Source organism: Pogoniulus pusillus, chromosome 20, assembly GCF_015220805.1.
Source record: "Pogoniulus pusillus isolate bPogPus1 chromosome 20, bPogPus1.pri, whole genome shotgun sequence".
Lineage (NCBI taxonomy): Eukaryota > Metazoa > Chordata > Aves > Piciformes > Lybiidae > Pogoniulus > Pogoniulus pusillus.
In genome coordinates this window covers 9,977,768-9,992,692 of record NC_087283.1, presented here as the reverse complement: position 1 = coordinate 9,992,692, position 14,925 = coordinate 9,977,768, and the positions used below count along the sequence as shown (strand labels likewise).

Sequence of the window (14,925 nt, the reverse complement as noted above, 5' to 3'; positions counted from 1 at the left end):
CAAAACTGAACCCAGTACTCAAGGTGTGACTCCCCGCACAGGGGGACAATCCATGCCCTAGTCCTGCTGACCACACTGTTTCAAATAAAGGAATGAAGCATTAATTACTCCTTCACTTTATCAGTGCTTCCTGGCTTCCATGAGCTTCCTCCTAAGCTGGGCACACACATGGCCATCCTCACCTGCAGGGACTTGGCTGTGTGGCTGTGACAAGGAATGGAACATCCTGTTCCCCCTTATGTCTATAGCCTTACTGGAAAACATTTTAAATCACACAGAGTTCCACCTCTCACAGGTGAAAAGGCATCAGACATCAAGGAGGTGTTAAGGAATATGTCACAGAAAGTTGAATCCATCTGCTTCAGCCACATTCTATTTTTTCCATCATTTAATGACATCCAAGACTTTTTTTAAACTTAAAAGGCAGGATTGAAACCAAGAAGCCTTGACACAGCACTACAGACAGTGAGAGAAAAGCCTTCTCTTCTACTTCAAGCTGTCTTTTGAAACCCATCTTCAGTACTGCCAAGTAATCCCAGGATACAATTTAAATCATATTGTAAACCTTACACTTTTCTTAGGTGATTTGCCCAAGGCAAGAGGTAGATGAGTCAGAGCGTTGGAATTCTTTGCAGCAGCTCTGTTTTCAAGATCAAGCCCAACTTCTAATGTCTGTTAAATGAACAGCATCAGAAGATACAAAATTAGAAGGAAGAAGTTGTGAGACACTGGCCAAGGTTGCCCAAAAAGGTTGGAGATTCCCCATCCCTGGAACCATCCCAGGTCAAGTAGTTCAGGACTCTCTGAGCAATATGCTCTAGTTGTAGATGTGCCTGCTCAGCATAGGGAGGTTGGACTAGATGAGCTCTAAAGGTCTCTTCCCACCCAAACCATTCTATGATTCTATTAAATGCCAACAGGTTTTAGTCTGTGGTCACAGGTGTACCTTGGACATGTCTCCAGAGGCAGTTCCGTGTCTCACTGACACACATTCTGGATCCACAACACTGCCTGTTGCTAACAGCAGGCTCAGATCCTGTTATTGATTGCTCTACTTTGTGCTGTTTTCAATTAGAACTCATGGAAAGTTGGAGCAGCACCTTTAATTAAGCCAATAAAGTTAAGCTTTGTGTACAAATAACAGCAGGTAGGGCCTGGGCAGCAGATGAACTGGAAGTAGTTGGGAAAAGGTGGCAGCTTACTCTAACCCTCTGTAGCACCTATAGGACAAAGCTGAGAGATAAGATGGGATCTGAAACAGCCACCAAGGGAAAAATATTCCTGGAAAGCACCACATCCATTCATTAAATTCCTCCTGCCAAGGCTGAATCTTCATATGGGGCCACAAAAAGCTTTCTTCACGTGAACAAGGAATCTCTCTCGGATATAGTATGGAAATGGACAGTTCCAGCTCCTCTGGTAGCAGGAAGGCACCCAGTACCCTACAGAAAAGTGGAGCTCAACAGAGAATCAGCTTCATCTTAAAATCCTACAAAGGATCAGGCACATACCCAACTTCTCTACCTGCTAAGTAGAGACCTCTCAGTTCTTGGGGTGCTCACAGGGCAGACACAAAGAAGAGAAACCATGAATTTTGCTTCAGGCAGAAATTTCTGTGACAGAAGTGAGAAAGAAAGAATAAAGGCCACTTCCTAACAGCTTGATGCAAAATTAAAACGTTTCTACTAATCAGGTACATGAAAACTTGATAAAGCAGAACAGGAATATTATGAAGCATGGTCCGAGTCCAGCCTCGAGGATGGTGAAGAGCTGAGGAGAGCGAATAAGAAGGGGTGCTGACAGCACAGGTGAAAAGACAAACACAGCACAGAAAGGTTTATGAACAAAGAAGCAGAAAACAGGAAGCACAACGGGGGGAACATAAGGAAGAGCAGCAACAAGAGGTGGAGAAGGAAATAAAATCCCTCTTGATCCAGGAAAGGAACATCAAGCACAACTGAAAAGAGGTGTGGAACAAAAGCAGAGCACCCAATCATTTGCTTTGAATGAAACCAAGGTCGTTAGCAGAGTTAATTAACCAAAATACACCCTTATCAGAGGAGCAACACCGACTTGGAAGATGCATAGAAAGCTTCAATCACCTGGCAGCCCTCAGGGAAGTTTTTAACGCCGACAGCTGAGCTGCTTTGTAGTATTCATTTAAAAGAACTGCTCGGTGACAGCCACTTCCAGCCAGCTGATTGTCAAAGCAGGGCTCAGACAGCTCTGATTTGAGATGTTAACCACCTCTTTCTGTCAGAGATACTCTGGGACTGAGCCTGAAGCTGAAGGGAAATGGCACTCTGGGCAGCTGGAGTTTGTTTTCACAGTGCAACTGATTTTCCTACAGCTCTTCCTGCAGCTCTCCACTGACAGATGCTCATTTGGAATATCAGCACCTCAGTCCCATGCCACAAAACAAATGCAACCGTTCCTGAAACCTGTAGGATTTGTGATTCATCACATTCAAGAGTCTACCTTTGTGTGGAACACAGGGTCAAGAGCCTTGCAAAGAGCTGGCACCCTTTTCCTTAACCTAAGCAGTTTGGGAAGGCCATAAAAAAGAAGTGGCACCTTGGAGATGCTGCTCTTGCTACAGCACCGTTAACAGCTGCTTCAGATCAGCTGAGATAGCAGTGGAGCAGATAAAAAACATTCTTAGTGACCACAAGACAACTGCTGAGATGACCCACAGGAAGAGATAACCTAAGCCACCTCCAGCAGATCCTGCTGTGCTGAGTGGACAACTCAAACCAGTATAACGCTGGTGTTCTATACCCACTTCTTGCACAGAGGACCCCTCTGGGTGATGTACCCAACCTACCCATCACAGAAGTGACCTCCACGGGCCAGGCATACACCCAGATATTGCAGAACAGACTCCTGTGGCAGATGCAGCCACCTAAAGGCCACAAAAGAGACCCCTACATGCTGTTGGTGATAATGAGGGTTCCCAGACTTGGCCTCACAGCTCCCTCCATACCTCCCTTACCTTACAAGTCCTCCTGCCAGGCTGAGGTCCTTCTGCTGGACCCCCAGGCCAAGGTTGCTGGAATTCTCCTTGTTCCCGCCTGCCTGGGGAGGGAGGACAGTCAGAGCTGCCTGTACCTCTGGGGTCCCCCCTCACTACTCTTCAGAAGGTGAACTATCACCTCAAGCACCCTTCAGTTGAACCTATCCCCTTCTGACAAACCTAACTAAAACAAGGACTACTCACCGCAAGCTGGTTGTGTCCCTTCCCCAGCCCCTTCTCATCTAGATGAGACTGCCCTCTCCCAACACCCTCTCCTCCACAGTAAGGCTGCAACCCCCAAATCAGGGCAGCCCTTTCCAAGTACCCCCAGAAACTTAAGGACCCCCCACTCCAAGTCACCCCTGTCCTCAGCCCAATACTCTCCCGGGGCTCCCTTACGCAAACCCCCTTGAAACCTAAGAACTCCTCACCCCATCCCAACGTCCTCCCAACGGTAGCCCTCCTCAAATCCCCTCAAAACCAAAGGAGTCCCCTCCTCATCCCAACACCCCCCAACTCCAAACCGGGGCTGTCACTCTGCCATCATCTCCAACTTTCGTTTCCCTCCCCACACCCCACTTTCCAAACCGCCCCCCACCCCACTGGGCCCATCTCCCCCATTCTCACCGACACCCGCGCTCTCCTTCCTGCCATCCACACCAAGAGCTCTCCCTCCTCTCCAGAGGGACGCCCCTACTCCCCAGCATCCCCCACACGGGCTGCTCCCCCCAGCCCAAGGCCGCCGCCCCCCTTCCAGGTTCCGCCGGCGCCCGGGCCCGCCCCCCCTTCCCCGGCACTAGGCCGCAGCCGGCGCCCGCCTAGCGCGGCAGTGTGGGGAACTGCTCACCTGGGCGGGCGGGCTCAGCAGGCCGGGGCTAGGCCGGAGCAGCGGGGAACGGATGAGGCGGGGGGCGGGGGGGGACGCGGGGAAGGGGAGCGGCGGCGAAGCGGCGGCTGCGGCGCGGGACGAGGACAGGGCCTCTACTCGCGGCGGCGCAGGGCGGCCATGGCGTGACGTCATCCGAACGCGACGCTCTCGCTGGAGGAGCAGGGGAGGAGGAGGAGGAGGAGAAGGGCGGGCGGGCGCGCGCTCCTCTCGCCACGCCCCTTCCCCCGCGAGCGCGACTTAAAGGGGACGCGCACGGCACAGCGGCGCGGGCGGGGAACGTGCGTGGGGAAGCCTGCACCTGTGTGTGTGTGTGTGGGCGGGCATGGTGAGGGAGCACATGTGGGAAGTATGGGCAGAGGGATGCACCTGTGTGTGTGTGTGTGGGCATGGTGAGGGGGCACATGTGGGAAGTATGGGCAGAGGGATGCACCTGTGTGTGTGTGTGTGGGCATGGTGAGGGAGCACATGCGGGAAGTATGGGCAGAGGGATGCACCTGTGTGTGTGTGTGGGCATGGTGAGGGAGTACATGCGGGAAGTATGGGCAGAGGGATGCACCTGTGTGTGTGTGTGTGGGCATGGTGAGGGGGCACATGTGGGAAGTATGGGCAGAGGGATGCACCTGTGTGTGTGTGTGTGGGCATGGTGAGGGGGCACATGTGGGAAGTATGGGCAGAGGGATGCACCTGTGTGTGTGTGTGGGCATGGTGCGGGAGTACATGCGGGAAGTATGGGCAGAGGGATGCACCTGTGTGTGTGTGTGTGGGCATGGTGAGGGGGCACATGTGGGAAGTATGGGCAGAGGGATGCACCTGTGTGTGTGGGCATGGTGAGGGAGCACATGCGGGAAGTATGGGCAGAGGGATGCACCTGTGTGTGTGTGTGTGGGCATGGTGAGGGGGCACATGTGGGAAGTATGGGCAGAGGGATGCACCTGTGTGTGTGTGTGGGCATGGTGAGGGAGTACATGCGGGAAGTATGGGCAGAGGGATGCACCTGTGTGTGTGTGTGTGGGCATGGTGAGGGGGCACATGTGGGAAGTATGGGCAGAGGGATGCACCTGTGTGTGTGTGTGTGGGCATGGTGAGGGGGCACATGTGGGAAGTATGGGCAGAGGGATGCACCTGTGTGTGTGTGTGGGCATGGTGAGGGAGTACATGTGGGAAGTATGGGCAGAGGGATGCACCTGTGTGTGTGTGTGTGGGCATGGTGAGGGGGCACATGTGGGAAGTATGGGCAGAGGGATGCACCTGTGTGTGTGTGTGTGGGCATGGTGAGGGAGCACATGCGGGAAGTATGGGCAGAGAGATGCACCTGTGTGTGTGTGTGTGGGCATGGTGAGGGAGCACATGCGGGAAGTATGGGCAGGGGGATGCACCTGTGTGTGTCTGCATGACGAGGGTGTGCGTGCGCGTGTGTGGGAATCATAGAATCAAGCAGGTTGGAAGAGACCTCCAAGATCATCCAGTCCAACCTAGCACCCAGCCCTAGCCAGCCAACCAGACCATGGCACCGAGTGCCTCATCCAGTCTTTTCTTGAACACCTCCAGGGACGGTGACTCCACCACCTCCCTGGGCAGCCCATTCCAATGCCAATCACTCTCTCTGGCAAGAACTTCCTCCTAACATCCAGCTTATACTTTCCCCGGCACAACTTGAGACTGTGTCCCCTTGTTCTATTGCTGGTTGCCTGGCAGAAGAGGCCACCCCCCACCTGGCTACAATGTCCCTTCAGGTAGTTGTAGACAGCAATGAGGTCACCCCTGAGCCTCCTCTAGGCTAAACACCCCCAGCTCCCTCAGCCTCTCCTCATAGGGTTTGTGTTCCAGGCCCCTCACCAGCTTTGTTGCCCTTCTCTGGACACGTTCCAGCACCTCAACATCTCTCTTGAATTGAGGGGCCCAGAACTGGACACAGTACTCAAGGTGTGGCCTGACCAGTGCTGAGGACAGGGGCAGAATAACCTCCCTTGTCCTACTGGCCACACTGTTCCTGACGCAGGCCAAGATGCCATTGGCTCTCCTGGGCACCTGGGCACACTGCTGGCTCATCTTCAGCCTACTATCTGTCAGTACCCCCAGGTCCAAGTGTGCATCGATGTGCACATGTGACCAGAGGTGCACATGTGTGTTCATGCAAGGGGTGGACGAGCATGTGCACGCAAGGAGAGGTGCATATGTGTGTGGGCAGACATGCATGGGCAGACACATGTGGAGGCACACAGGTATGTGAGGATTGCTCGTGTCTGGAGATGTTTAGGTGCACACACATTTATGCACACGTGGGGGTGCACATATGTGCAGATGGACACATGCAGCTTGACATGCCGTGCATGAGGATTGACATGCAAGCATATGAGCTTTGTGTACACAAACATGTATGCATACACAGCAGTAGAACACATCTACACAAGAGTAGGCATGCACAGGGAGGTGCTTGAGCATGAATGCACACATGTGGAAGTATATATGTGTGACCATAAATACCACCTGTGGAACTACACCTACACGAAAGTGTGTTCATGGAGCTGCACGTGTGAATACACAGCTAGCCATGGAGATATGTGCACCCATGTTAACATGTACCTCTGCATGCATGCACGTATAGAAATGAGAGCACACGTGGCTCCACACGTGAGCACACGTAGATTCACACTGAAGAGTATGCACGTTGACAGTGAGGTGCAGATCCAGGCAAATGCACATCTGGACAGGGACAAAGATGCAGATACACGCGTGAAGGAGCCCCTACACGTGCTTGAAGCATGCTGCACACATAACACGCCAGAGGCTGTAGCTATGGGGTGCAGCTCTCCAGGGCACACTGTCACGCCTCTCTTTCCACCCCCCTGGGCACTGCTCCCACTGCTCTGATGCCAGCTGGAGCAAGGGTTGGTGTCTGGAGCAGGGCTGTGGGCTCCTGGCATCCTGGTCAGCATCCCCTCATTAACTGGGTTGTTAATAGCTCCCCCTCGTTAAACTGCTCGTCCAGACTACCCACGGGGTTCTGCCTACTCGCCTGCCTCTTCACTCCACACAGCCCCACACCCTGGGGGAGCTCTGTCCCTTTGTGACACCCACCTTGGCTCAGCAGTCCTGAACTCTGAGGTGCTGGGCCACTGGTGCCCCTGGATGCCCCCCAGTAACCCCTGTGGGAAGCCCAGTGACTCCCCATCCTCCAGCCAGGCACCCACCACCCCATGCCCCTTGGCCCGACTGGCGCAACAGCCCAGTTGGCCCATCGCCCTACCCAGCTCGCCAAACTGGGACCAAATCCAGCCCCCAGGACATACACTGGGGAGATGGGACAGAGATGTGAAATGCCCAGGAGGCTGCTTACTGGGGACAAGGGGATGGGGTTTGCTGGGGCCACAGAGAAGAGGCTGTCTGGGGACACTGGGAACAAGCTTACAGGTGGCTTTGGGAGGGAGCTTGCTGGAGGTACTGGGAGGGAACTCACTGAGTAACTGGGAGGCTGCTTCCGCGGGGCAGACTGCAGAACCAGGGCCCAGGCTGGTGTGTCTGGACGTGAGGACCTCCTCCATCAGCACCCCGCAGCAGGGGCAGGCTGCAGAACCAGGGCCCCCAGGGCCCAGGCTGGTGTGTCTGGACGTGAGGACCTCCTCCATCAGCACCCCGCAGCGGGAGCAGGCTGCACCCGCCCCCTGCATTAGCCACGCCTCTTGTGCCAGCAAGCTAGCAGGGGATTGGCTGAGAGGCGGGGGGCGGGGCCGGGAGGGCAGAGCCGTTGCGTGACAGGTATAAAAGGGGAGGCTGGGCGAGAGTGGCACAGATCCAGCGGAAGGGAATTGCTGTCTGCATGAGGTGAGTGGGGATGGCTCTGGAGCTGGCGATGGCCCTGGCCAGTAGGCTCCTGGCTGCAGCAGGGATGTGGTTGTCACCATGGCTTGTGCTGATTCCTGAAGCGGGCTGGGCTGTGGGTGCAGCCCCACGTCTGTGTTGTCACCTTTGCTCTGGGGCTGACTCAAATGTCCCATGTGCTGCTTTGCGCAAGAGACACGCTGGCACGCAGACTCTGCCCGGACCAAAGGGCGGGCACAGCCTCTGTGTAAAGGCAGCTGTGCCACTGTGCTGGTCACCACTGTGTAGGAGGTGCTGGTTGGTAAGAATCTCCTGGAGTGAAGACCGACCCAGATCAGGGCTGAATCTTTCTTCTCTGCTAGGCTCTTCTGTGCTCCTCACTAAGATGGATTATGCCAAATCCCTGAGCCAGCGCCTGGCTGTTCCTGTCTCCAAGTAAGTGCCCGGAGCCACTGTCCCCAGTGTCTGGGACATTGGAACCTTTTCTGCTTTGGCACCTCCTGGCTTCCCATTGGGACCTGGAGGCACTGTCACTGCCCAGGGGTGGTGGTAGGTCTTGGGATACCTCAAAGCCTTCATCCCTCTGCAGATGTGTCTCGGCAAGTGCTTCTATGACCCAGCAGCTCCTGTCAAGCCCAGCCCCACGTCCTCGACCCTACCGTGTCTGTAACTGGGACCGCAGCCTGCGCAAGGGCATCATGGCTCACAGCCTTGCTGACCTGCTGCACCAGGTAAGCTGCAGGCTGTCAGTCCAGGGACTGTCTACCCAGGTGGGTGGTGAGCTGGCCACCTTCTAGCCCTGCTCAACCCCAGCATCCTTTCAGGCGAAGAGTGCCCTGGCCACCCCTGGGCCCATCTCGCTGGTGCTGGATGAAGATGGCACTGCAGTGGAGACAGAATCTTTCTTCCGGACCTTGGAGGAGGGCACAGTGCTGATGGCCTTGAGCAAGGGGCAGACCTGGACTGCCTGCAAGGTGGGTGCACACCTCTGGGTCCCATCTGCATCCTGATGGGATTGGTGGGGGGGAAACAGATGGCTGAAGATGTGCCAGCATGTGTGTCCAGGTGACCAAGAAGGCCACCAGCATCCTGGCCTGGATCAGGAATAGTTTGGCCAGTAGGACCAGAGCAGGGATTGTCTCCCTGGACTGGGCAGTGAAGACACCTTGAGTACCATGTTCAGTTTTGGGCTCCTCACTCTAAGGAGGACATTGGGGTGGTGGAGCAAGCCCAGAAAAGGGCAAGGAAGGTGCTAAGGGGTGTAAAGCACAAGTCTTGTGAGGAGCAGCTGAGGGAACTGGGGTTATTCAGCCTGGAGAAAAGGCTGTCACTCTACAACTCCCTGAAAAGAGGTTGAAACCAGGTGGTGATTGGTTTGTTTTCCCAAGGAACAAGCAATAGGATCATTGAAAATGGCCTCAAGTTGCCCATGGATAGGTTTAGATCATACACGAGGAACAATTTCTTTCCCTTGAAGGTTGTCTCTGCCCAGGGCAGTGACAGAGTCCCTATCCCTGGAGGGACTGAAAAGCTGTGGAGATGTGGTGCTGAGGAACATGGTTTAGTGGGGACCTGGCAGGGCTGGATTAAGTTGGATTTGATAATCTTAAAGGTATCTTCCATCCTAAATGATTCTCTGAGATGATGCTTTCTGGGAGGTATCTACGATGTTAGGTGAGGTGGGATGGGAAAGTAGGAGTACCGCTGGGTGACTCTGCTCCCACTTTCCCTCAGACACCTGGCTACCAGGTGAGCCTGTCTCACAAGCCCCCTCAGAGGATCGACGTTGCTTGTGTCACCTTTGACCTCTACAAGACCAACCCGCAGGACCTGGGTTGCCTCAATGTCAAGGCCACGCTCTACGGCACCTACAGCATGTCCTATGACCTGCGCTGCTACGGGGCCAGGCGGCTGATGAAGTGAGTGCTGGGAGGGCTGGAGATGGCTCTGGGAGTGGGCATGCTGCTGTAGGGGACCACCCTTGCTGCTCATAATATCTGTGAGGTGCAAAGAGGGGATGCTCATCGCTTTTTTTCCTCCCCACCCAGGGAAGCCCTGCGCTGGACACTCTTCACCATGCAGGCCACTGGCCATGTCCTGCTTGGCACATCCTGCTACATGCAGCAGCTCCTGGATGCCACTGAGGAACCAAAGAAAGTGGAGAGGAACCCTGGGCTTCCAAGCCTCCTGCCCCGCAGTCTCCCACCCCTACCCCGCATAAAGATGCTGCAGTGAGGGCTTTTGGTGCCATGTTCCCCATTCTTTGTAACTCTTGTCCACTTTCAGGAGGTCCCAGCACCTTGCTAGGTCAATGCCTTGGGGAGAGACTGCTGTGGTGCCTGGCACAGCCTCTCCTTCCACCTCGCTGGCTGAGCGTGGCCACCTGTACCTTGTGATAGCTGCTCCTCTGTAAATATATTTATTTAAGTAAAGCTCTGCCGAATGCAGCTGTGTCTCATCTCCTCTTTTGGGCCAGGGGGAGGGCTCAGCCATTTGCCCTACTTGGCACTTTGGGGCTGTGTGGGGTGATGGTGCAAGAGTGCGCAAGCAGGAGACCTGTTGCAAGCTCCTCAGGGGACCTATTGCCTTCCTCTTCCTTCTCCCTGTCATTGTAGCACCCTGGTTGGTCTCCATCCTCTGGCACAGAGCTGAGGCTCTTTTCCCCCTGCCCCACCTCCTGGCACTGCAGGAAAAGCCTGAGGGGGTGGGGAGGGGCTATGTCACCTCAAATCCAAGTGGCAGGTGGCAGCCTGTTGCTGTCCCCTTTTGAAGGACAAAAGCTGCCCTGCCTTGTCCTGCTGCCCAGGACGCCAACTGCAGGGCTGGCACAGAGCTTTAGGGGAGATGGCTTAGTCCCTGGGGTTCCCCACCCCTTGAATAAGCCCATAAGCGTGAGCTGCTCTGGCTGTGCCCCAGGGGTACTGCAACCACCCCACAGCTCCTGGGAAACAAAACCAAACCTGGGTGACACCAGGTTACGTTGAGCTGGCAGCTTGGGCACTGTTCCTAGCTGAGAGGTAACAGTGAGCCCAGACTGGGTGGGCAAACTGGGATAGAGGGAAATGACTTACTCCCCACCAGTGCTGGACTGAGAAGCAGTGGGAGGAGAGCAGCCATGCTCTGAGGGTGCTTGGGGCACCCACCCTACCATGACGCTCTGCAGGGGAGATAGGACCTGAGCCACACTCACCTGGACACTCTACTTTGGGAGTCGGAAGCTCCAGTGTGGGACTGGCCACAGTAGCAGAGATCTGAAGCAGGTTCAGGTGTGGCTGTGGAGGCTTCATTAGCCTGCTACTTAATTAGCCTTCTAGTTAGCCCATCAGCCTGCAGCTCAGCGCCAGCTGGGGCCCAGTTTGGAGCTACATCAGAGACAGGTGACAGCCAGGGTGAGTGACACCGGGGGGGTACTAGGACTTGTCTGGGGATGCCGTGCTCTGCTCTTGCAGACTGTCCCTGCCACCCTACAGCTGCAACGTCCCTGTCCCCAGCATGATGCCCCTGACCTCAGGGGTTGACAGTGGCCATGCCAGTCCCCGCAGTGCCCCCCCTCAGGCAGCAGCAGCCTGGCTTTAGCAGACATATTTATTTCTGTACACACTTATACACACGGCACCCAGAGTAGCTCCATCCTCACCTTCACTGCTGCCTTCGTCCAGGGGCTGGTCCATGGTGGGAGTGTACCCGCTCCCTTCTGAGGGTGCCTGGGGGGCCAAACCCAGCCATGCTGTGCTCCCCACCCTGTAGTGTCTGCCCGGGAGCACAGATCCACCCCCACCTTACTGCAGCTCTCCCCAGCTAGGACAGGACCATGCACCTTCCACCTGGCTCAGTTTCCCCACAGCATCAGACTTGGCAGAGGTGGGGGTTCCACATGCACTGGGAGCCAGCCCCCCACCAGCACTGTGCTCCCCCCCATATGGTCCTTGACCTGTGACCTCCAACCCCAGGGTGAAGGCTGGGGTACACCCAAGGCATCTCTGGGTGCTGGAGCCTCCCTGGGGGTCTTACATCACCCTGATTCCTAGAAGAGTGACAGGAATTGGTTCCTGACCCCTCAGCCCTTGCAGCCCCCCGATGGTGGTGGTGGGCAATGGGGGGGGGGCTTTACTTGACGTGCTCTGCAGCATGGGAGGAGCAGTAATACTTCTTGTGGGCGATGAAAGTGGAGAGGCTGCTGAACTTGATGTTGCAGAGGCGACAGTACCTGTGGTTGCCATTGGGCACAGGGCTGGGCACAGCCTTGGCTGGGGGGGTTTGTACCCCCCTGTCTGTGTAGGTCGGGGGGCTGGGGGGTTTACGGGCACCTTCCCGTAGTCCCTCAGGGACTCCGGGTGAAGCAGGGGGCCGGGGTGAGGCAGGGGGTCGGGGGCTGCCCCCATCTCGACCCTCCTTGCCATTGAAACTGTCCCGGTGGAGGCGGGGGGCAGGTGGGTGAGGGGGAGATGCTGCAGGCAGAGGGGGGTCGGGCGTCCTGCTGGCACCAGGGACAAGGGTGTCCGGGATTCCCTGCCCGGCTGCTGCCAGCTTGGCCACGAAGAGCCCATGGGCATTACGGAAGTGCTCGAGAAGGTCACCCTTGATGATGCCATTGAGGGGACAGTAGGGACAGGTGGACAGAGGTCCTTTCACCCCTGGCGGTGACAGAGGACCTTTGGGGTGACGCTGCAGTGAGTCTGCCCCAGAGTAAGCGATGCCAGGGCTCCCCGTGGGAGCTGCCCTCACCCGAACACCTTCGGGGTCCCCTTCAGTGGGGCTCCCGGGGCTACGGCGCCCTTTGAGGTGGGTGGGCATAGTCCCTTTCATCTTCTGGAGGTGCTCGAGGGTGCGGGGCTGCAGCGGGGTGGCCGGGCACTGGTACTTCTTGTGGGCCAGGTAGGCGTCGAGGCTGTTGAAGCTGATGCGACAGGCGGTGCACTCATGGTAGTCGGCCAAGGGTGGCATCGGCGCCGGTGCCGGTTCTCCCTGGCGCCGCGGCTTCTTGCTCAGGTCGATGGGACCGTCGGCATCTGGGCTGGAACGGGGCGATGGGGCAGCCGCCGCCGGGTCAGGGGCTGGCAGGGGCTCGGCGGGGGCCGGCGGGGGTTCGGCGGGGCGGGAGGCGGCCCCGTGGATTTCGTAGAGCTTGCGGCGCTTGCGGGTGCGGAGCGGCTGGGGTAAGAAGGGGACCTTGGGCAGGTTGGGGCGGCGCAGGGGGGGGTCGTGGCGGGAGGCGCAGTAGAAGCGTTTGTGCACCACGTAGGTCTCGTGGCGGCTGAAGCGGATGTTGCACGCCTCGCACAGAGTCTTGCTGGGGTCCTCGTCCCCCTCGTCCCCCGCTGAGCTGCTGGGGCTCTGGCTGTCCTCGCTGCACCTCCCCGACCCACCTTCAACCTCAGGGGACCCGGCTTTGCCCCCCCCATCTTCAACCTTCAGCTCCGTGGTGGTGACCGGCAGCGTAGCATCACGTCCTGCATCCCCGTCGCCCACCGGTGTCCCCTGCCCGTCGCCTGCTGAGGGGGACAGCAGCGTCCCTGGGGTGGGGGGACCTTTGACTGGTCCCGGGGGGGCTTTGAGCTTGCGTGTCCCTGGGGGACTGTCCTCGGCGAGGTGCCGGCTGGAGCAGTATAGGCGCTTGTGCACGTAGTAGTTGTTGATGTTGTTGAAGGTGATCTCGCACTCGAAGCATGTGGCACCTTTGGGCACCGGTGTGCCGGTGTAGATGGCAGGTGGCACTGTGCTGCCGTGGCCCTGCTTCAGCCGGTTGTGCACCAGCTCCGACATCTTTGCCAGGATCTCTGACGCCTGTGGCACCACCGCAGCTTCGTGGCTGAACACGTACTGGGGTAGGAAGACGGTGCCACCAGCTGTGCCTGACCCTGGCTCGCTGGGCACCGGGCTGGAGCCAGGCGTGGGGCTGGCAAGCTCCAGCTTGACCTTTGCTGAGGGCAGGCTGTGAGGGGATGAGGTCCGGGAGCAGGCATCAAGGCTGTCACCTTCCCCCTCCCCAGTGCCACCACTTTTTGGCACCTCTGCCTCGCTTGCTGGGCTGCCAGCAGGCTCCTCCTTGATGCGGATGGCCTCGCCAGAGGAGGAGGAAGAGGACGATGACGAAGATGATGGACCATCTCCATTCTGTGCCTGGGCGGGTGGTGAGAGCTTGTCAGCCTTGGCATCAGGGGGTGAGGAGGGTGGTGCTGGGTGTGCTGCAGAGTCAAGGCTGGGCGGTGGGGCGGGCAGGCTGCCATGCAGCACCACGTGCTGTGGCAGCGGCGGCAGCCCCTCGGGCAGGAAGGCTGGCAGGCTGCACTTCCGCAGCTGGGGAGCGTTGTTTGGCTGGCTCAGCCCTGCCCAGGAGTAGAGACAGGCACCAGTGTTACCAGCGTCCCAGTACCCAACACAGAATCAGTTGGAAAAAGACCTTTGAGATTGAGTCCAACCATTCTCCAAGCCTGGTGTTGAGCCGTGTCCCTCAGCACCACATCCCTGCATCTTTTAAACACCTCCAGGGATGGGGATTCAACCACCTCCCTGGGCAGCTTGTTCCACTCCCTGGACCACTCTTTCAGTAAAGAAATTTTTCTTAATATCCAACTTAAACCTCCGTTGCTGCAACTTGAGGCCATTTCCTTTAGATCTATCACTTGATACTAGGAAGAACTGACTGACTCCACCTGGCTCTAACTTCCTTTCAAGGAGTTGTAGAGAGCCAGAAGGTCTCCCCTCAGCCTTCTTTTCTGCAGGCTGAACAACCCTAGGTCCCTAAGCAGCTCCTCACAAGTCTTGTGCTCTAGACCCTTTATCAGCTTTGTTGCACTTCTCTGGACCTGCTCCAGCACCTCAGTGTTGTTGTAGTGAGACATCCTGCTGCCTGCCATCCTGGTACCAAACATCTGCAACGTGTCCAGAGAAGGGTGATGAGGATAATTAGAGGGCTGGAGCATCTCTCCTATGAGGGGAGACTGAGGGAGTCGGGGCTGTTCATTTTGGAGAGGAGAAGGCTCCAAGGTGACCTCACTGTGACCTTTCAGTATCTTAAGGGGGCCTACAAGAAAGCTGGGGAGAGACTTTTTAGTATATCAGGTAGTGATAGGACCAGGGAGAATGGAACAAAGATAGAAATGGGTAGATTCAGACTGGATGTTAGGAAGAGGTTCTTCACCATGAGAGTGGTAAGAAGCTGGAATGGGTTGCCCAGGGAGGTGGTTGAGGCCCCATCCTTGGA

The 14,925-nt window shown here is 56.7% G+C and overlaps 3 protein-coding genes across 10 annotated transcripts in view; 1 reads left to right on the top strand and 2 right to left on the bottom strand.

The window, feature by feature from the left end:
• Window positions 1-4,062, bottom strand: part of ZC3H18 (zinc finger CCCH-type containing 18) — a 57,830-nt gene extending 53,768 nt beyond the window's left edge. For 4 of the 7 annotated variants that reach the window (XM_064160100.1, XM_064160104.1, XM_064160105.1 and 1 more), the window contains exons 1-2: window positions 3,641-3,662; window positions 2,993-3,075 (exon numbers count right to left, since the gene is read on the bottom strand). The gene's annotated coding sequence lies outside the window, so the exon portion shown is untranslated. Of the gene's footprint in view, window positions 1-570; window positions 673-946; window positions 1,036-2,992; window positions 3,076-3,640; window positions 3,663-3,860 lie in introns of those variants that run through there. The other 3 variants (XM_064160102.1, XM_064160101.1, XM_064160103.1) reach the window with 3 other exon arrangements.
• A 3,609-nt stretch (window positions 4,063-7,671) lies between these two features.
• Window positions 7,672-10,168, top strand: CIDEC (cell death inducing DFFA like effector c). Its single transcript, XM_064160107.1, has 6 exons — window positions 7,672-7,724; window positions 8,084-8,156; window positions 8,311-8,452; window positions 8,546-8,695; window positions 9,456-9,640; window positions 9,770-10,168. The coding sequence occupies exons 2-6, from the start codon at window positions 8,107-8,109 to the stop codon at window positions 9,954-9,956; spliced, it is 714 nt and encodes a 237-aa protein (XP_064016177.1). The 5' UTR covers window positions 7,672-7,724; window positions 8,084-8,106; the 3' UTR covers window positions 9,957-10,168.
• Window positions 10,169-11,292: 1,124 nt separating this feature from the next.
• Window positions 11,293-14,925, bottom strand: part of ZFPM1 (zinc finger protein, FOG family member 1) — a 48,579-nt gene continuing 44,946 nt past the window's right edge. For both annotated transcript variants that reach the window (XM_064160097.1, XM_064160098.1), the window contains exon 10: window positions 11,293-14,047. In XM_064160097.1, coding sequence (XP_064016167.1) covers window positions 11,829-14,047 — 2,219 coding nt within the window. In that variant the 3' untranslated portion in view covers window positions 11,293-11,828. The remainder of the gene's footprint in view (window positions 14,048-14,925) is intronic.